Source organism: Neohortaea acidophila, assembly GCF_010093505.1.
Source record: "Neohortaea acidophila strain CBS 113389 unplaced genomic scaffold BDY17scaffold_2, whole genome shotgun sequence".
Classification (NCBI taxonomy): domain Eukaryota; kingdom Fungi; phylum Ascomycota; class Dothideomycetes; order Mycosphaerellales; family Teratosphaeriaceae; genus Neohortaea; species Neohortaea acidophila.
This window is the reverse complement of record NW_022985511.1, coordinates 137,987-153,503: the sequence shown is the minus strand read 5'-3', so window position 1 is coordinate 153,503 and position 15,517 is coordinate 137,987. Positions and strand designations below refer to the sequence as shown.

The window sequence follows — 15,517 nt, the reverse complement described above, 5'->3', positions numbered from 1 at the left end:
TTTGGAATGTCTTACTTGTCGGCAGGGCGGAAGAGGTGGTTGTCGGGGACTCGGTGAGGGAGGAAGCAAGAAGGTTTGCGGATCCCGAGCCTAAATGCAGGCGGGCTTCATTCGATCGCTTGCCCGACATGCGGGCGATCAGATCTAGATGCCATCGGCCCACTCGACGGCATTCGGATGAGAAGAGATGCATGAACGATCCGTATGTAGAAGTTGCAACGCCCGGCCGGCATGCTCGACTGATGAACGGCGCATTCGTCTTGATGACATCCAGCGCCAAGGGCTGCGACAGGCCTGGGGGACCCCTGTCAGCCCCAATGGAGTTAGCGCGGATGGTGCAGGAACCAGGCCGGACGAGTGTCGCTCTCCTTTCTGAAACTGTCGCAAGCAACCTCACGCCTTACGACCCCTTCACCGCATTGCCTCCTTCGTTTTTTTGTTCCCGGCCGTCTGCAATATTTTTGACTGGCTTGATTGATCACCCTCGACGACGCGAAACCACTCCCGTGCGCGTGTGGCCATCGCGATTGCCTCGCTACGAACATTCCAACCACCTTGGCACTCCCCGCCCTCTCCGTCCATGAGCCCTCCCTGACACCCATGCCCCATCGCGCAGTGTCGTGAAGCCGTCACGGGAGTATTGCCCATCTACTGCGACCCTTCCCGCTCCTCTGGTCTGCCACAGCACGCTGTTAGGCTTCGCACCGGCACGACAGGATGAGCTTCTTTTTCAAAAAGGACAAGGACAAGGCGAAGCCCGGGGCGAGCGCGGCCACCACGCTCCCTCCTGCATCACGCGACCTGCGATCCGCCGATGGAGTTCCGGGCGGTAGCAGCAGCCCGCAACTTTCCTCCCTCAATGGCGCGCCGACCGCCGCGATATCATCCTCGCCGATACCCGGCGCGAGCGCGAACAACGCTCTCAATCCCGCCGCTGCCGAGAGCATACGGTCTGGCACTTCTTCAGATGGAATTGGAGCAACTTCTCCGCAACAAGACAAGGGCTTGTTTGCCCCTGAGAGTGCGGTGCCCGCCAGTCCGGAGCAGAAGAGCATGGCGCGCGATCCGAGTATGAGGAGTGCTGGTCCACCGGAGAGACTGATGGAGCCGGTATGTATTCAGAATACTGCACTCAATGGCGGGACGATGGTCAACTGACACAGGATGCAGCCCCGACCGCTGAGGCCGCCGCCACCCGTACAGAACCCGCTTCGTCAAGAACCCCGCCCCGAAACCGCCGCATTATATCCGTGGTCAACGCGACCGCTCACCTTCACAGTACAGCACACCAACCCCTTCCCTCGATACGGTGCTGCGGTCAACGCCATCGCGAGCAAAGACAGCTCCATATACCTGATGGGAGGTCTCATCAATGGAAGTACGGTCAAGGGAGACCTCTGGATGGTCGATGCGAGCCCGGGCACATTGACTTGCTTCCCGGTCGCGACGACGTCCGAAGGTCCAGGACCACGAGTTGGCCATGCAAGTCTTTTGGTCGGCAATGCTTTTATAGTATTTGGTGGCGATACGAAGATGGACGAGGGCGATCAGCTTGATGACACCCTGTATCTGCTGAATACATGTAAGACGACGACTTCTCTTGCAGCATCCTTGAAAAAGTCATACTGACTACCATGCGCAGCCACGAAACAATGGTCCAGAGCTCTCCCCGCTCCGCCCCGACCTCCGGGCCGATATGGCCATTCCCTCAACATCCTTGGCAGCAAGATCTACATCTTTGGAGGACAAGTGGAAGGCTACTTTTTCAACGATCTCGTCGCATTCGACCTCAACGCCTTGCAGCAAACCACGAACAAATGGGAAATCTTGATACAGAATACGATAGACGGCGGTCCACCCCACGGACAAATCCCCCCGGCAAGAACGAATCACACCATGGTGACCTGGGGCGATAAACTGTTCCTCTTTGGCGGCACAGACGGTGTCAACTGGTTCAATGATGTCTGGTCTTATTCCCCGCAAACCAACTCCTGGACCCAGCTCGAGTGCATTGGATATATTCCTTCGCCACGTGAGGGCCACGCCGCAGCACTCGTCGGGGACGTCATGTACATCTTTGGAGGCCGAACCGAGGAAGGGACCGATCTTGGCGATCTTGCCGCCTTCCGCATCAGCTCGCGACGATGGTACACCTTTCAGAACATGGGACCGAGTCCCAGTCCTCGATCCGGTCATAGCATGACGACCGTGGGCAAGCAGATTGTTGTCCTCGCTGGAGAGCCGAGCAGCGCACCCCGAGATCCCGTCGAGCTGTCGTATGCTTATTTCCTCGACACTTCGAAAATCAAGTACCCTCCCGATGCTGCGCCTGCCGCCGCTCAACAACAATCAAGAGCAATACAAAACGGCCTCCCGGGGAGCCGCTCTCCGACATCACCAAGAGACTTGCAGCAGCGAGAGCGCTTTACGAGCAATGAGGACCTCAGAGCACGCGGTGCAGAGGTCATGCGGAACAACAGCGGCGCCCGACTTCCTCCAGGCATTATGGCGCAGAATCAATTACCTGCACCCGTTGGACCCGTGCCCCTAGTGCCTGAGCAGCAGCTCAAGCCAAATGGAATCCCCGCTTCCCGACAGCCGAGTCGACCGGAGCGCTCCCTCAGCCCTCAAGCCGATGCCAGTCGTGCTCAAGAGTTGAATAGAGTTGCATCGCCCACAGGTCAAGTGCCTCGAGGCGGCCCGGTGCAGGCCCTGCCATCGTCTCCCAGCTTCCCCCCCGACCGCTCGTACTACGACAGCGAGAATTCCAGAATGTACAAGCCCGACACCTACCAACCATCGCAAACGCAAGCCGCTGCTTCGAAATCTCCCGTACCCGACGCCGACCGCGCAGACGATTCCTCGAGGTCCTCGTCCGACCAGACGCCCACCGCTCGTGAACTGCACGAAGAAGACGATCCGCAGGACTCAGGCATTGGCTCCTCACCGGCCCTCACGCAACAGTACGACGTCATGGCGCGAGAGCTGGAATCTCTCAAGAAGCGCAATGCCTGGTATGCCTCCGAGCTGGCCTTGGCGCGGAAATCCGGCTATCAATCTCGGTCCACGGACTCCCCCGTGCTGGACGCGCGGGCTCCGGATGTGTTTGGCGAAGACGACAAGCCTTTGATTGAAGCATTGCTGGCCATGAAGGCTGAGCTCGCACGTGTGCAGGGAACGATTGACTCGCAAAGCAAGAGCGCTGCGGAGCGCATTGCGGAAATCGAAAAGCAGCGCGACGCGGCCATCGGTGAAGCCGTATATGCAAAGACTCGTCTGGCCGGCCAGGGAAGCCCGCAGCCGGACGGCGAGGGCAAGCGAAGCGTCGATCTGGATAGGAATAGTGACATGAGTCGCCGACTTGCTTCTTCGTTGAACGCGCAGACTGAACTGAGCAAGCGGATCGATGGGCTGATTCAAGAGTTGGATAATGAGAAACGGGCACGCCAGCTGGCTGAAGAGCATGCAGATGCAGCACAGAGCCGGGCGATGGAGCTGGATTCATCTCATCAATCGCACGGCACGCAGATGGAGGAAATGCGAACTGCATTGTATGCTGCGCAAAGTCAAGCGAGAGAAGCGTCGGCAAGCCATGCAGAGATCAAGTCGCAGCACGACTTGCTGGCCATCGACCATACAGAGAAGTCCGGACAGCTTGACAGAGCGCTAGCCGAGACGCAGAACCATACCGACATCCTCTCGTCTTTGCGCGATGCCGTCGCTGCTTCCACGGAGAAGGCTGAGATGCTCGAACACCGTCTGGAAGAGGAACGAGGACAGCGCTCCGACCTTGAGCAGCAGCTGCGAGAGCTGCAGGCCGAGCACGACTCTCGATCGATGGAGCTGGACGACACTTCTCGCCGCCTTCGCGATGCCGAGGAACTCTCCAGCAAGCATGCTGAAGAAGCGAGAACCCACCGCGGCGTTCTCCTCGCCGGCCTGGACAAGGTGACTTCGCGCGGTGTAGATCCCAGTGCTGCAGCAGACGAGCGCGTCAGCACATTGAAGCAGCAAGTGGAATCGGCAAACGCAATGGTTCGACAAAACCAAGCTGCTGCCGACACGGCGGCCGAGAAGCTCCGAGCGGCGGAAGCGAGGATCGCAGGGCTGGAATCCGCCCAGCAGCAGGCCAGCCGAGATGGGTTGTCCATCCGCAAGCAGCTTCAAACCGTCACGAAGGAGCACCAGGAGCTGTCGTCGAAGAAGATGGAGCTCGAGCAGAAACTGCAAACCCAGGTGCTCGAGACGAATGCAATTGCGGTGCAACACGCCTCGCTCCGCGACGTGCTGAGCGATCGTGGCCTCAGTGCTGCTGATGTTCGGAGATCCCGAGCTCTCGACTCCCCCAGCAGCATGAGCCGCTTCGGCACCCCAGATCTGCAGCGCATGAAAGAGCTCGAGCAGCAGCTGGATTCGAGCATGAAGAGCCACGACGAAATGAAGCAGCAATTCGAACAAGTCAACGCGCGCGACGAGACGACGAGACGCGAGTACGAGGAGAAGCTGGCGGCGCTAGACAACGACCACCAAGCGGCGGTGAAGTACCTGCGCGGCACGGAGAAGATGCTTTCCAAGATGAAGCAGGAGCTGCAGCGCATCAAGGACGAGAATCGAGATCTTAAGAAGAAGCTCGACAAGCCGAGCCAGGAAGGCGATGTCGCCCGCAGCGCCAGCTCCGCCGACGCCCCCGCCGCCGACTGGGAAGTCGAACGCGACAGGCTGAAGGGCGAGCTGGCGGAGGTCCAATCGCATCTCAAGAACATGTCGGAGCTCGAAGGCCGCCTCTCCGTCACGCAGCAGCAGCTCCGCCTCGCCGAGGACGAAATCCAACAGGTGCGCACCCGCCACGCCACCGCGCAGGCCGACTTCACCACGCTGCAAGCCAGCCACTCGCAGACGAAGTCCGACATTGAGCGCCTGCAGCAGCAAAACAGCAGTCTCGAGTCCCGCGCGCGCGACGCGGAGAATAAGGTCCAACTCCTCCTCGACCAAGTGGAGTCGAGCGTGGACAACTACCGGCGGCAATCGCGCATCAGCGACGCCCCGACCATGCTCAACGGCGGCACCTACCAGCCCTCCGGCGGCAACATCCACCCCACCAGCGGAGACACCACCTCTTCTTCCTTCGTCCAGCACACCCGTGGCCTCTCGGATGGCGCGTACAGCACCCTCTCCACCGCCACGGACCCCACGCGCAATTCCCAAGCGCTCGACTCCCTCGCTTCCGAACTCGAGACGCTGCGCTCCCACTGGGAGACGACGAACCGCAGCTACCACCGCATGAGCGATCGGTACGACGGGAATGAAGCGTACAGTGGGGAAGTGCTGCATCCGGGGCTGGATATCAATTACGGGGAGAGTGAGGAGGGGGAGGAGGGCGAGCGGACGGAGACGGAGGAGGAGGAGGGGCATTCTGAGGATGAGGAGCACGCTGGGGAGGAGGGGTATGAGGAGCGGAGGAGGAGCGGGCTTGCGGTTACGACGGCGGCGCATTAGGTGGATGGATGGGCATGGGACGGGGATTGTGATGGATTAATGACGGATTAAAGAAATTCAGCGCTGGGAAAAGGGGGCGACTTTTTGCTAGCCTTTTTTGTGTCTTTTGTATTTCATGGGAGGGAGGTTGTCTTGATCGACCTTGAACGTTTTGGACTCGGGCGAGACAGAAGAGGCGTGATGGGCTGGGCCGGGGAAGTGCTGGTATATAGGCCTGGACATTCGAATCTTTGATTTTGTTATACTCCACCACTCGTGACCAAGTCGTATTTCTCTTGTAGTGTGCGACTACCAAAACCTCTCCAAACATCATGGTGCATGGATCCAGTCCACGTCCGAGCATTCAAACTACCGAGATCCCATCAGGACATATAAGCGCCATCCAATGCCATGCCACCCCCAAGCCATCCATCCATGCAAAACATTCCCAACAGATGCAGCCGAAAATCAAACTCTCGCCTTCAACTAGGTTCACGACGAAGCGTTGCAAAACTCCACCAACGGCCCATCCTTCGCACTCGTAAACGTATCCTGCAGCTGGAACTCCAGGGGTCGATTGCGGCCCAGCTCCGCGTCGGGGCTGCCTTCGCCGAGGTGCGAGCCGGGCGCGAGGCGCATGTCGTAGAGGTAGATGATGCGGGCGAGGGACATTGTGAGTTCGGCGTAGGCCATGCCTTTTGATCATTGTTTGTCAGATTGTGGGTATTTTGGGAGGGAACGGGGGACGGCTCACCTTTTCCTATACACCCTCGTGGGCCTACGCTAAAGGGACAAAAGGCGGATTGCACCGTGCTTACGGACTCCGGGGTGATAGCCGGTTCAGACCCGCTGATCCAGCGCTCGGGCTTGTAGTCGAAGGGTTGCGGGTAGTAGGTTGCGTTGTGGTGGATGGCGTAGTGCGGGACGCCGACAACCGTTCCCTCGGGCAGGACGTGGCCGTCGACTTCCATTCCGCCCGGCAGGACTTGGCGCGGCGCCACGCCGCCTACGGAGGGCGAGAGGCGCATTGCTTCGTCGATGCTGGCGCGCAGGTAGTGGCAGCTCGTCAGCTTGGCGCCCATGCGGATGTCCTCGACGTCGGCGAAGGCGGCGCGGACCTCTTTGCGGAGCTTCTCGAGGGCCGACGGGTTGTGCACGAGGTAGAAGATTGCGGCGGAGAGGGCGGTGGAGGTGGTGTCGGAGCCGGCGATGATGAGCAAGTTGCTCTCGCCCCAGAGCTCGGGCACGGAGAAGCCGTGCCCCGTCTCCGGATCCTTGGCGTTGAGCAGGTAGTAGAAGAAGTCCTTGCGTTCGGCGTCGAGGCCGAGCTTCATGCGCTCGGCGGCCTGCGCTTTGGAGAACTGCATGTACTGCGCGCGCATCCCCGCGATTTTGCGGAAGAGCAGCTTGTCGAGGTGGTAGTCGTGGATGGGCAGGAAGGTGCCGCAAATGAGATGGCGGCGGGCGGCATTGGTCAGGAGGTCGATGGCGAAGCGGTTGTCGGGGCGCTCGAGCATGCCGAAGGCTTTGCTGAAGCAGAGGTCCGACATGACGTCGAAGGTGAGGTAGTTGGCTTGGTCGGAGATGTTTTTGGCCGGGGTCCATTGTGCGCCGGTGTTGGGCTTCTCGGAGTCGGAGTAGGTGGTCAGGGTGTTGTCGCCGAGATTAGAGCAGAACTGGCGGATGTGCGAGAGGATGTGCGTCTCCATGGACTTGACAGCGGCGTCCGAGAAAGCATGAGCCAGCACACGTCGCTTCCGGCCATGCACGGAGCGATCGATAGCGCTGTGCGTGCTGACGGAGTCCTTGGTAGCAGGGAAAGAAAGGTAAAAGTCGGCTTTGCGCACATTCCCTTTGGCACCGTAGATGGAGCGCAGAGCGGTATTGGTGTTGAAGGACAAGCTGTTGGGCCCGAAGCGCACGACATTCCCGTACTTCTCGTGGCATCGCCAGAACTCCAGGTGCCGGTCGCCCTTCCACGCGTGGTACGTGGAGTAGAGATCGGTGACTTTGGCCCAGAAGGGGCCGGGGTACTTGGCCAGGGGATGCAGGTATACACGGTAGAAGACGAATCCCGCGCAGTAGAGCGTTACAGCAGCGAAGATGATGGTGAGCAGCGAGACGCCCTCGAAGAGGGAGAAGAAAGCCATCTTGGAGGAAGGACGTCAAGACGTGTAGGAGAAGGACAACCTACCGGTCCCAGCAAAGGTATATATGGAAGCTTTGCAAAAGGGCCTCGTGTGACCCGTACCGGTTACCAACGGACTCGGAGCGCGGCGCATGGGCAGAGCTCCATCAAATCACAAAATGGAGGAAAATGATGTCGCGAAGGCGACGCGGCGGAATGCCAACGCGCTCCTTCGAGGTGCAGCCGCAAAGCCGACGGCAGCCGGGCGCTGAGCTGTCTCCATCGGGTTGTTGGATTCGCCTCCCTCCATTTTGTGAAAGATTTGTGCCGTCTTCCAGACCTCGACAAAGATCATGAACGATAGATATTCTGATGAATTCGTCGAATGTACACCTAGTATCGTGGCATCCAACCGGTTCAGCCAACTTAATCGTTGGTGGCAAGAAAGCTGACCGCTGACGAGTACTGACTGCAGAGCGCCTGACTGCATCACCCAAATGCGGCCAAGGTCGGTTTAGCCCGGGCGGCCTTGTCACGTAATCACGGCAGAGATTCTGGAGGCAAGGTACACAACAAGGTACAGATGATCTGACTGTGCTAGAGCTACAACTAACATTCTGCGGTAAGCGCTTTTCTCGTAATCCTCATGAAGCATACCCGTATATGACCTCCCAAGTAACAACCACAGACCCAAGTAAGTCCCGACCAGCACTGATTAATCAGGCCCACGCTCAAAACGCTGCAAAATACTATCCATGGGTATCATCACGCAAAGCACATCCCCCCACCACCCAACCCCATGCCCACCAAGAGGTAAGAAAACCAAAATCACCCCTCCACCTCCTCCTTCTCCGCCTTGGCCAAATGCCGCTGCTCCGTCCTCTTCTCCCGCTCCTCCGCCCCTCCATCCGCCTTCTGCTCCTCCTTCGCCAAAGCCCGGCGCCGCGCGTCCTTGAGCCCAATCGGCGGCGTCGCGCGATACCCCTTGCGATGCCGGTTCAGCTCGCGCTCCAGCGCGGCCGACATGCGCTCGAGAATCCACGCCGCTTCCGAGCGGTTGCTCAGCAGCGGCGACTCGTTTGACAGCCAGGACCAGTCGCGCAGGAAGTAGGGCAGGTCATCCGGGTTGGTGGGGGGCTTGTGTTTGCTGCGGCCGAAGGACTTGCGTTTTGCTTCGAGTTGTTCCCGCACGGAGGTCGCGCGGTCGATGTTGCCGTCGGTTGAGTGAGGGTTTGGTGCGTCGTTGTCGTTGTTGTGGCTGGTGGACTCCTTTTCTAGACTGGCGTCTGTGTCGGAGCCGGATTTGCTGCGGCTTTGCTCGACCGGGTCGGTGCTGCGGAGGCCGTCGGGGGCGCGCAACGGTTCCGGCACCAGAAGGTCGGGATGTTTCTGCCCCGGATAATCCTCCGGGTCATCCTGGTCACCGACGAGTTTGAGGTAGTACTCCCAATCCGCCCAGGAGAACTGCTTGGAGGGCTCGTTGTTGACAATCTTCTGCAGGTTGCGGCACTCGCGCGACAGTACGTAGTGGTAGAACATGATGTCCTTCTCCTGCGCCTCCTCCGCCGTCTTCGCCTTGTCTTGCTCCTCCTTCGCTTCCTGCGCCTCCTCTTTTGCTTCCTTCAGCTTCTTCCACTGCTCGCGCTCGTCGTCGTCGACGTGGTGATCGAGCCGCTCCGCCAGACGGTCGAGCATCTTATTCTCGTACTCGGAGCTGCTCACGCTGCTCTCCGGGCCACGCGGGCTGATGCCAAAGACTCCCGGGCCTGTGAAAGAGTGGACCATATCGCTGAACCTTTGCACGATATCGACCCCGCCCGCACGAAGAGACGCTCGGAAGCCTTCCTCGCCGGGCAGAACGGTAAATCTGCTGACCCATTCGGTCATGTCCGATACCCACTTGACAACCGTGTCGCCCATGTTGGAGATCAAGATGGTGAGGGAGGGGATGGCGAGGAGGGACCAGAAGACGAAAAAGGCGCGTCCGCTGTTCGACTTTGGCGCAAAGTCTGGGAGGGGGGATTAGTTTGCGGATGAGGGTGTCGAGGGTGGAATTGACAGCTTACCGCCATAACCGATGGTGAGCAGAGCCACGTAGGCCATGTACACTGCTTCCAGGTAGGTCCAATTCTGCAGATACTCCGTCTGCTGGAAGATGACTGCGCCCACAAGCCACAAGAGGACGGCAAAGAGGGCGGAGTTGAAGAGAGCGAAATACCGGCGTTCCGAGTCTGCCGCTTTTTGCACCTTGCGCATCACATCAAACTCCTGCTCTCGCTTCTGCGCCAACGACATGTCGGGATCGATGCGGTAGTGCGCACGGGCAAACATGGAGATCTTGACGACCTCACGCTTCGAGTCAACGTTATTGACCGCCTTTGCCCGTCGCTTCTCCAGCATGCGTGCCGACATTTTCTCCGAGCCGCGCTCCAATACCAAGGAACGAATGCTGCCAATGACCAGACCGAGGGTGAGGACGCCGCCCATGGCGAAGGGGAAGAGGAGACCACGGCCGAGACTCGTCTTGGGGGAGACGTCGCCGAAGCCGATGGTGAGGATGGTGACGTCGGCCCAGTAGACGGCGGTGAGGAAGTCCCAGGCTTCGATGTGGCTGTACACCAGGGCGCCGAGGAGGAGGTAGGTGACGAGGGACATGGTCTGCAGCATGAGTGAGCGCTGGGAGAGGGTGAGCTGGAACTGCTTCGTGTATTTGCCGGCCACTGCGCCGTAGACGGTGAAGCACATGAGGAAGGCCAGGCAGGTGTAGATGCCGGCGGCGTAGCAGGCGTAGTAGAAGGCGGAGGTCAATGCGTGCCGCGAGTTGGGGATCAGCGGGGGCTGCGTGATCCAGTAGTGCGGGCCGCTGCTCATGGCGGATACATCAGCGATCAACAGCAGACCGGCGAGCATGTACCCGGCGATGGTCAGCGGCTGTGCAATCTCGAATTTCACCCTGCGCGCCATGTTGAGCAGGAGGGAGCCGTTGCCAATCAGGGCACACACGAGAGAGAGGGCATTGAGGGCCTGAGGAGGAGTCAGCACAGCGCACAACAGAGGAGGTTGGGTGTGGGTGGCGAGGGACATACCGTATTCCATGGCGGATCTTTAATGGTGTGGCCCAGCTTCTCTCCCTGGCCGGGAGGGACGCCGGTGGGGATGGACTCCCTCCAGTAGTAGGCGAGGGCGAGGATGTTGAAGGCGGTGGCCATGGGACCAAAGGTACCCGCGAGCAGCGGAGCAGCGACGGATGCGAACCACCAGCGATTCTTAAATTCAAAGTCTTCGCGCTCGTCTTGCTCCATGGTTCGCTGGGCCTCGTTGGCCGCCTCTTCATTGGTGGGGTTCTCGTCGATGGCAGCATCGTCTTTCGCCCCATCTTTGTCGTCCATGGAAGGATCTGCCTTTTCGTTGATGGTCTCTTCAATACCCGGGTCGATGGTAGACATCTTGGCGTGGTTGTTGTCCGCTCAGCGGATGATCATTGACGGTAGTCGTGAGAAGCACACTACCAATCCTTGAGCGAGAGAGGAGAGGAGAAAGAAGACGGAAAGCGTCAATCTGTTGAAGAGTGACGAGAGAGAGATAAGAAGATCACGTCCACCCTTACCCATCTATCAGATTCGCGTCCGCGTGGGCAGGCAGGAAATGACGACGGTGTCGCGGGAAAACTTGGCAGGCAAGGCCTTGGTTGGTTGTGAGCTGCTCTTGCCATCTTCCGGCGCACATGACGGAAGCGGCGTAGCGGGGCTGGAAAGCTTGTCGGAGCTTCTTCCATCCACAACTCCACCTCCACCTCCTCTCCTCCTACATCGACATGGTCAGTATCTTCTAATAGTCTATGTAAGCAGTGCTATGGGCTGCAATCCCTTCAGTCCTCTGATCCAGCACAGGTAAGCGGCCAGACCCTTTCCCGCTGTTATCATCATCATCATCATCCCCAATGCCTTCCTCAAGCATTCGAGATGTCCTCCCAAACCTGCAAATCGGCGTCTGGCCTCCCGGCCCCAAGAACAGCATCACCGACGTCGAGGGCGTGCTAGTCCACACTCAATCCATCCACGCGCCAGCCTCAGATACCCACGACGCAGTCAACACCGGCGTCACCACTATCCTGCCCCGCAAGCACTGGTACCGCGATTGCTGCTATGCAGGCATATGCCGCTTCAACGGCGCGGGCGAACTAACGGGCAGCCATTGGATTGCCGAGACCGGGCTGCTCAACTCCCCGATCATAATTACCGGCACCTTTGGCATCGGTGCCGCGCATCAAGGTGTTTATGAATATCTCTGCCGCGACCAGCCTGAGTTCAAAGAAGCTCCCACCCTCCCCGTCGTAGGGGAAACATGGGACGGCCAGCTCAGCGACGTGGGCAGCTTCGCCGTCACGCCGGACCACATCGTCACCGGCATTCGAAACGCCACGAGCGACGCCGTCTCGCTCGGTAACACAGGAGGCGGCACGGGCATGGTCTGCCACCAGTACAAAGGCGGCACGGGATCAAGCAGTCGCATAATCGCCGGCCACGACATCCAAGACCAAACAAAGCGATCCTACACCGTCGGCGTCCTCGTGCAAGCAAACTACGGCAAGAAGCGCAATCTCCGCATCGGCGGCGTGCCCATCGGCCGCCTCCTCATGGAGCAAGACGAGAAAGCCGCAGCAGCAGCAACTTACCAAGAACCCAACACAGCCCGCAAAGACGGCAGCATCATCATCATCATCGCGACCGACGCCCCGCTGCACCCCCTCCAATTGCAACGCCTCGCAACGCGCGCAACAGTAGGCCTCTCGCGCGTCGGCGGCCTAGGCCACAACGGCTCCGGCGACATCTTCCTCGCCTTCTCGACCGCCAACAAAGACGCTCTGCAGAATGCCGGGAACTGGATCGGCGGCGGCAAGGATCCCGCTTTCGAGCCGAAACTCCTACAGTTGCAGGCGCTGGATGAGAATACGATTAATGAGCTCATGGAGGGGGCGGCGGATGCGACGGAAGAGGCGATTTACAATGCGCTTTGCGCGGCTGAGACGATGACGAAGGCGGGGCATACGATTGAGGCGTTGCCTTTGGATAGGGTGAAGCGGATTATGGAGAAGTATCTGATTTAGGCGAGAGACGAGGATGGTTGAGCATGCTTTGAAGCCATCACGGCATCCGTGTTCAAGGCGCTTAGAGAACACGTCTGATGTATAGACAAATAAAACACAAAGGAAAGAAGCTCGCGCCGTCGCCGCGCTGTGCCCAGCCTGCCCTCAACCATGTCCATCTCGTAGCCCAAAACCGCTTCCACCTCCCTAACGCCGCGCACGCCCAATGCAACAAGTCCAACACCACAAACTCAAACACCAAGGAAAGACCCTCACCTCTCCACCTTCACCCACCCATTCATCCAGCTCATCATCACCATTCCCATCAAAACAACCACAGCAGCCGACGCAATCGGGCGCCCATGATACGCCAGCACCCCGCCTTCCGCGCCCGCAGAAGCAGAAGCAGAGGCAGAAGGATTCAGCACCTCCTGCGTCAAAAAGCGCGTCAGCATCTTCGCCTGCTCCGGCGTGATGGGCTGCCCTTCCTCCACCCCCGCTCGCTCGAGGAGGTTCTCGCTCGTGGGGCTAGAGGGGGCGGCGACGGCGGGGGAGACGGCGTGGCCGTTGAGGTGCGGCTGTGTGCTTGAGTGGGTGCCTTTCGGACTTGTGCCTGGAGTGGTGTGTTTGTTCTTTGATGACGAGGGGGAGGAGGTTTGCGCTGCGGAAGCGGTGGTGTCGGCGTTCTGTTTACGCTTTTCCTCGATCATCTCTGCTAGGGTTTGCCGGGAGGCGTCGCGTTCTGATTCGGCTTTTTCCGCGCGTTGCCTGTAGGTTTCCATCTGCTGCTTCATTTCGTCCATTGTGGCGCGAAGGCGGTCGAGTTGGAGTTGGAGGTTGGATGTGGAGTTTGTGGGTGACGGCTCGACGGCATGCGGCTCGCCGTTCTGATCTTCATCGCGAGGCTTGTGCTCGCCGCCTTGCTCCAGTAGGCCTCGCGCCCGCTCCTCTGCACTTTCCCGCGCCGTCCGCTCCTGCGCGAGTTCGTGCTCCAAGCTCTTCATCCGCTCTCCCTGCGTACTTAGCTGGCCCTTGGCGAGTTTGAGCTCTTCACACAGTCGCAGGATGTCGCTTGAATGATCACGCCGTGTGGGTGAGTCGTCTGCCGATGACGGCTTCGTTGTGTCGTTGCGTCTCAGCAGAGGCTGGATCAGGGGGTCGGCCAGTGCACGCGCTACGTCAGGCTTCTCTGGTAAGGGCACCGAAGGTGGGGGTGCGGGTGGTTCGGAGAAGTGCGCTTTCAAGTCGGTCTTCGACTTGACTGACGACGGACGGTTGAACCTCTCCGACCCTGGTTTGGAGTCTCGCACCGGCGAATCGACCTTGTTGCCGAGCATGGCCTCGATGCTTTGACGAGCCCGGGAGAGCTCCTGTGACTGTTGCATGGCGTATTTCAGCTCGGCCTGGAACTCTGTTAGCAGGGCGTAGACTACAACTTCAACGGCGGATACATACGTTCAACTTCTTCATGATTTGATCCGTCGTAATGGGGTTCAACCAGTTCCGCAGATGTTGCGGCTGGTTCACCATTCCAACACCTGCCGCACTCTGACCAGCTGCTCCATTCAAGGTGCCGCGTCCGTTCACTGAACCTTGGCTTCCCGTTCTTCGCAACTGTGACGGTGGTGCCAGTATTCCACCTCCCGCAGTGGGATCCAGCTCGCCAAAGCTCAATCCATCGGTGCCTTGTCCGTAGATCCCCGCGTGCTCCACCTTGGCGGCAACCTTGTGGTGCACGACGGTCTTCTGGTCCTCGGAAACAATGTCAATCCCAAGCTCCAGCATGTCTTGCTCCTTCAATTCTCGCGGCTCGGACTCCTTATTTTCCGGACTCAGTCTCATACCGTTCACAAAGGTGCCGTTGCTGGACTTGACATCGCGGATGTAGATGCGACCTTGCCGGTCGGCATAGATCTCCGCATGCTGTCTCGAGAGGACCTTGGAGTCGAAGAAGCCATTGGTGGGCATGGGTATGGTTTTCTGGTTCGTTTGTCTGCCAATTCGTAGCACATCGGGATGGTATGGAACGGTAATGGTCTTGCGGTCGAAAGTGTGGTTCATGGGCGTCAAGTGAAGGATGACGGGCGGTTCGATGGGGGTCTGCGTTCGGACGCCATTGGCCTGTGCGCTGCCGTTCGCCATCTGCTGGGATGGAAGGAGTGGTGCGTGCAGCGCCGAGGCCGCTGATACGGGCGTGGCGCCTGAGACGGCGGTATTGATGGGTTGCGGACGCGCAGTTGATAGACCGGTTGCCGGCTCCGCCTTGCCGGGTGCGCCGGGTGGCCACAGACCTCTTGTCGGCTTCTTCCTCTGCGCCCAGCTTCCAGCCTCGACGGGTGTCGTTGTCACGCTCACTGCTCCGTTCGTTTGCGTAGCGGGCGGCGCGGTGATGGTCGAGGAGGAGGATGTGGTGCTTGCGGAGCCGTTGGAGGAGAGGGAGGAGGAGGAGTTCTGCCGTTGGACGGGCTTCCGGGGGCCGGGAGTGAACATGCGGCTCACTTCGTCGGAACTCATCGCGCCGAAGCCGTTGGCATTAGACGTCCATCCTATTCGCGTGCTAGGTTGGAAGGGGACGGGGGACGCTACTGCCGTCATTGGCGATTGTAGCCGGGGGCTACCCGTTAGCGATGGTCTTGCTCCTTCTCTCCGACCACCGCCGCGGTGGATAAAGCGTGAAGTGGCAGTGGCCAAGCGAGGTGCCGCTGATGATGGTAATGGGTGTGTTCAAGGAGAAGGAGGGCGTGTCGGGGGACGACCAGCATTCGAGCAGTCAAGAGGAGGAGGAAGGCGGCGTGCGTGCGTGGTCGTGTGCCGCTCACCTGATGCCG

General features: G+C 59.5%; 5 protein-coding genes across 5 annotated transcripts; 2 read left to right on the top strand and 3 right to left on the bottom strand.

Annotated features, from left to right (window-relative positions):
- The first annotated feature begins 239 nt into the window (after positions 1 to 239).
- On the top strand, positions 240 to 5,716 carry BDY17DRAFT_351004 (uncharacterized protein). Its single transcript, XM_033738198.1, has 3 exons — positions 240 to 1,110; positions 1,171 to 1,582; positions 1,643 to 5,716. Exons 1-3 carry the CDS (start codon positions 718 to 720, stop codon positions 5,494 to 5,496), a joined length of 4,659 nt encoding a protein of 1,552 aa, XP_033592531.1. The 5' UTR covers positions 240 to 717; the 3' UTR covers positions 5,497 to 5,716.
- On the bottom strand, positions 5,717 to 7,864 carry BDY17DRAFT_290609 (cytochrome P450). The gene is made up of 2 exons (XM_033732537.1): positions 6,230 to 7,864; positions 5,717 to 6,170 (listed from the first exon to the last, which is right to left on the bottom strand). The coding sequence occupies exons 1-2, from the start codon at positions 7,623 to 7,625 to the stop codon at positions 5,968 to 5,970; spliced, it is 1,599 nt and encodes a 532-aa protein (XP_033592530.1). The 5' UTR covers positions 7,626 to 7,864; the 3' UTR covers positions 5,717 to 5,967.
- A 398-nt stretch (positions 7,865 to 8,262) lies between these two features.
- Positions 8,263 to 11,297, bottom strand: BDY17DRAFT_68135 (uncharacterized protein). The gene is made up of 3 exons (XM_033738608.1): positions 10,690 to 11,297; positions 9,670 to 10,627; positions 8,263 to 9,612 (listed from the first exon to the last, which is right to left on the bottom strand). The coding sequence occupies exons 1-3, from the start codon at positions 11,047 to 11,049 to the stop codon at positions 8,432 to 8,434; spliced, it is 2,499 nt and encodes an 832-aa protein (XP_033592529.1). The 5' UTR covers positions 11,050 to 11,297; the 3' UTR covers positions 8,263 to 8,431.
- A 122-nt stretch (positions 11,298 to 11,419) lies between these two features.
- On the top strand, positions 11,420 to 12,959 carry BDY17DRAFT_68122 (peptidase family T4 protein). The gene is made up of 2 exons (XM_033738607.1): positions 11,420 to 11,443; positions 11,494 to 12,959. Exon 2 carries the CDS (start codon positions 11,544 to 11,546, stop codon positions 12,708 to 12,710), a length of 1,167 nt encoding a protein of 388 aa, XP_033592528.1. The 5' UTR covers positions 11,420 to 11,443; positions 11,494 to 11,543; the 3' UTR covers positions 12,711 to 12,959.
- Positions 12,836 to 15,440, bottom strand: BDY17DRAFT_68103 (uncharacterized protein). The gene is made up of 2 exons (XM_033738606.1): positions 14,145 to 15,440; positions 12,836 to 14,092 (listed from the first exon to the last, which is right to left on the bottom strand). The coding sequence occupies exons 1-2, from the start codon at positions 15,282 to 15,284 to the stop codon at positions 12,962 to 12,964; spliced, it is 2,271 nt and encodes a 756-aa protein (XP_033592527.1). The 5' UTR covers positions 15,285 to 15,440; the 3' UTR covers positions 12,836 to 12,961.
- Positions 15,441 to 15,517: the final 77 nt, after the last annotated feature.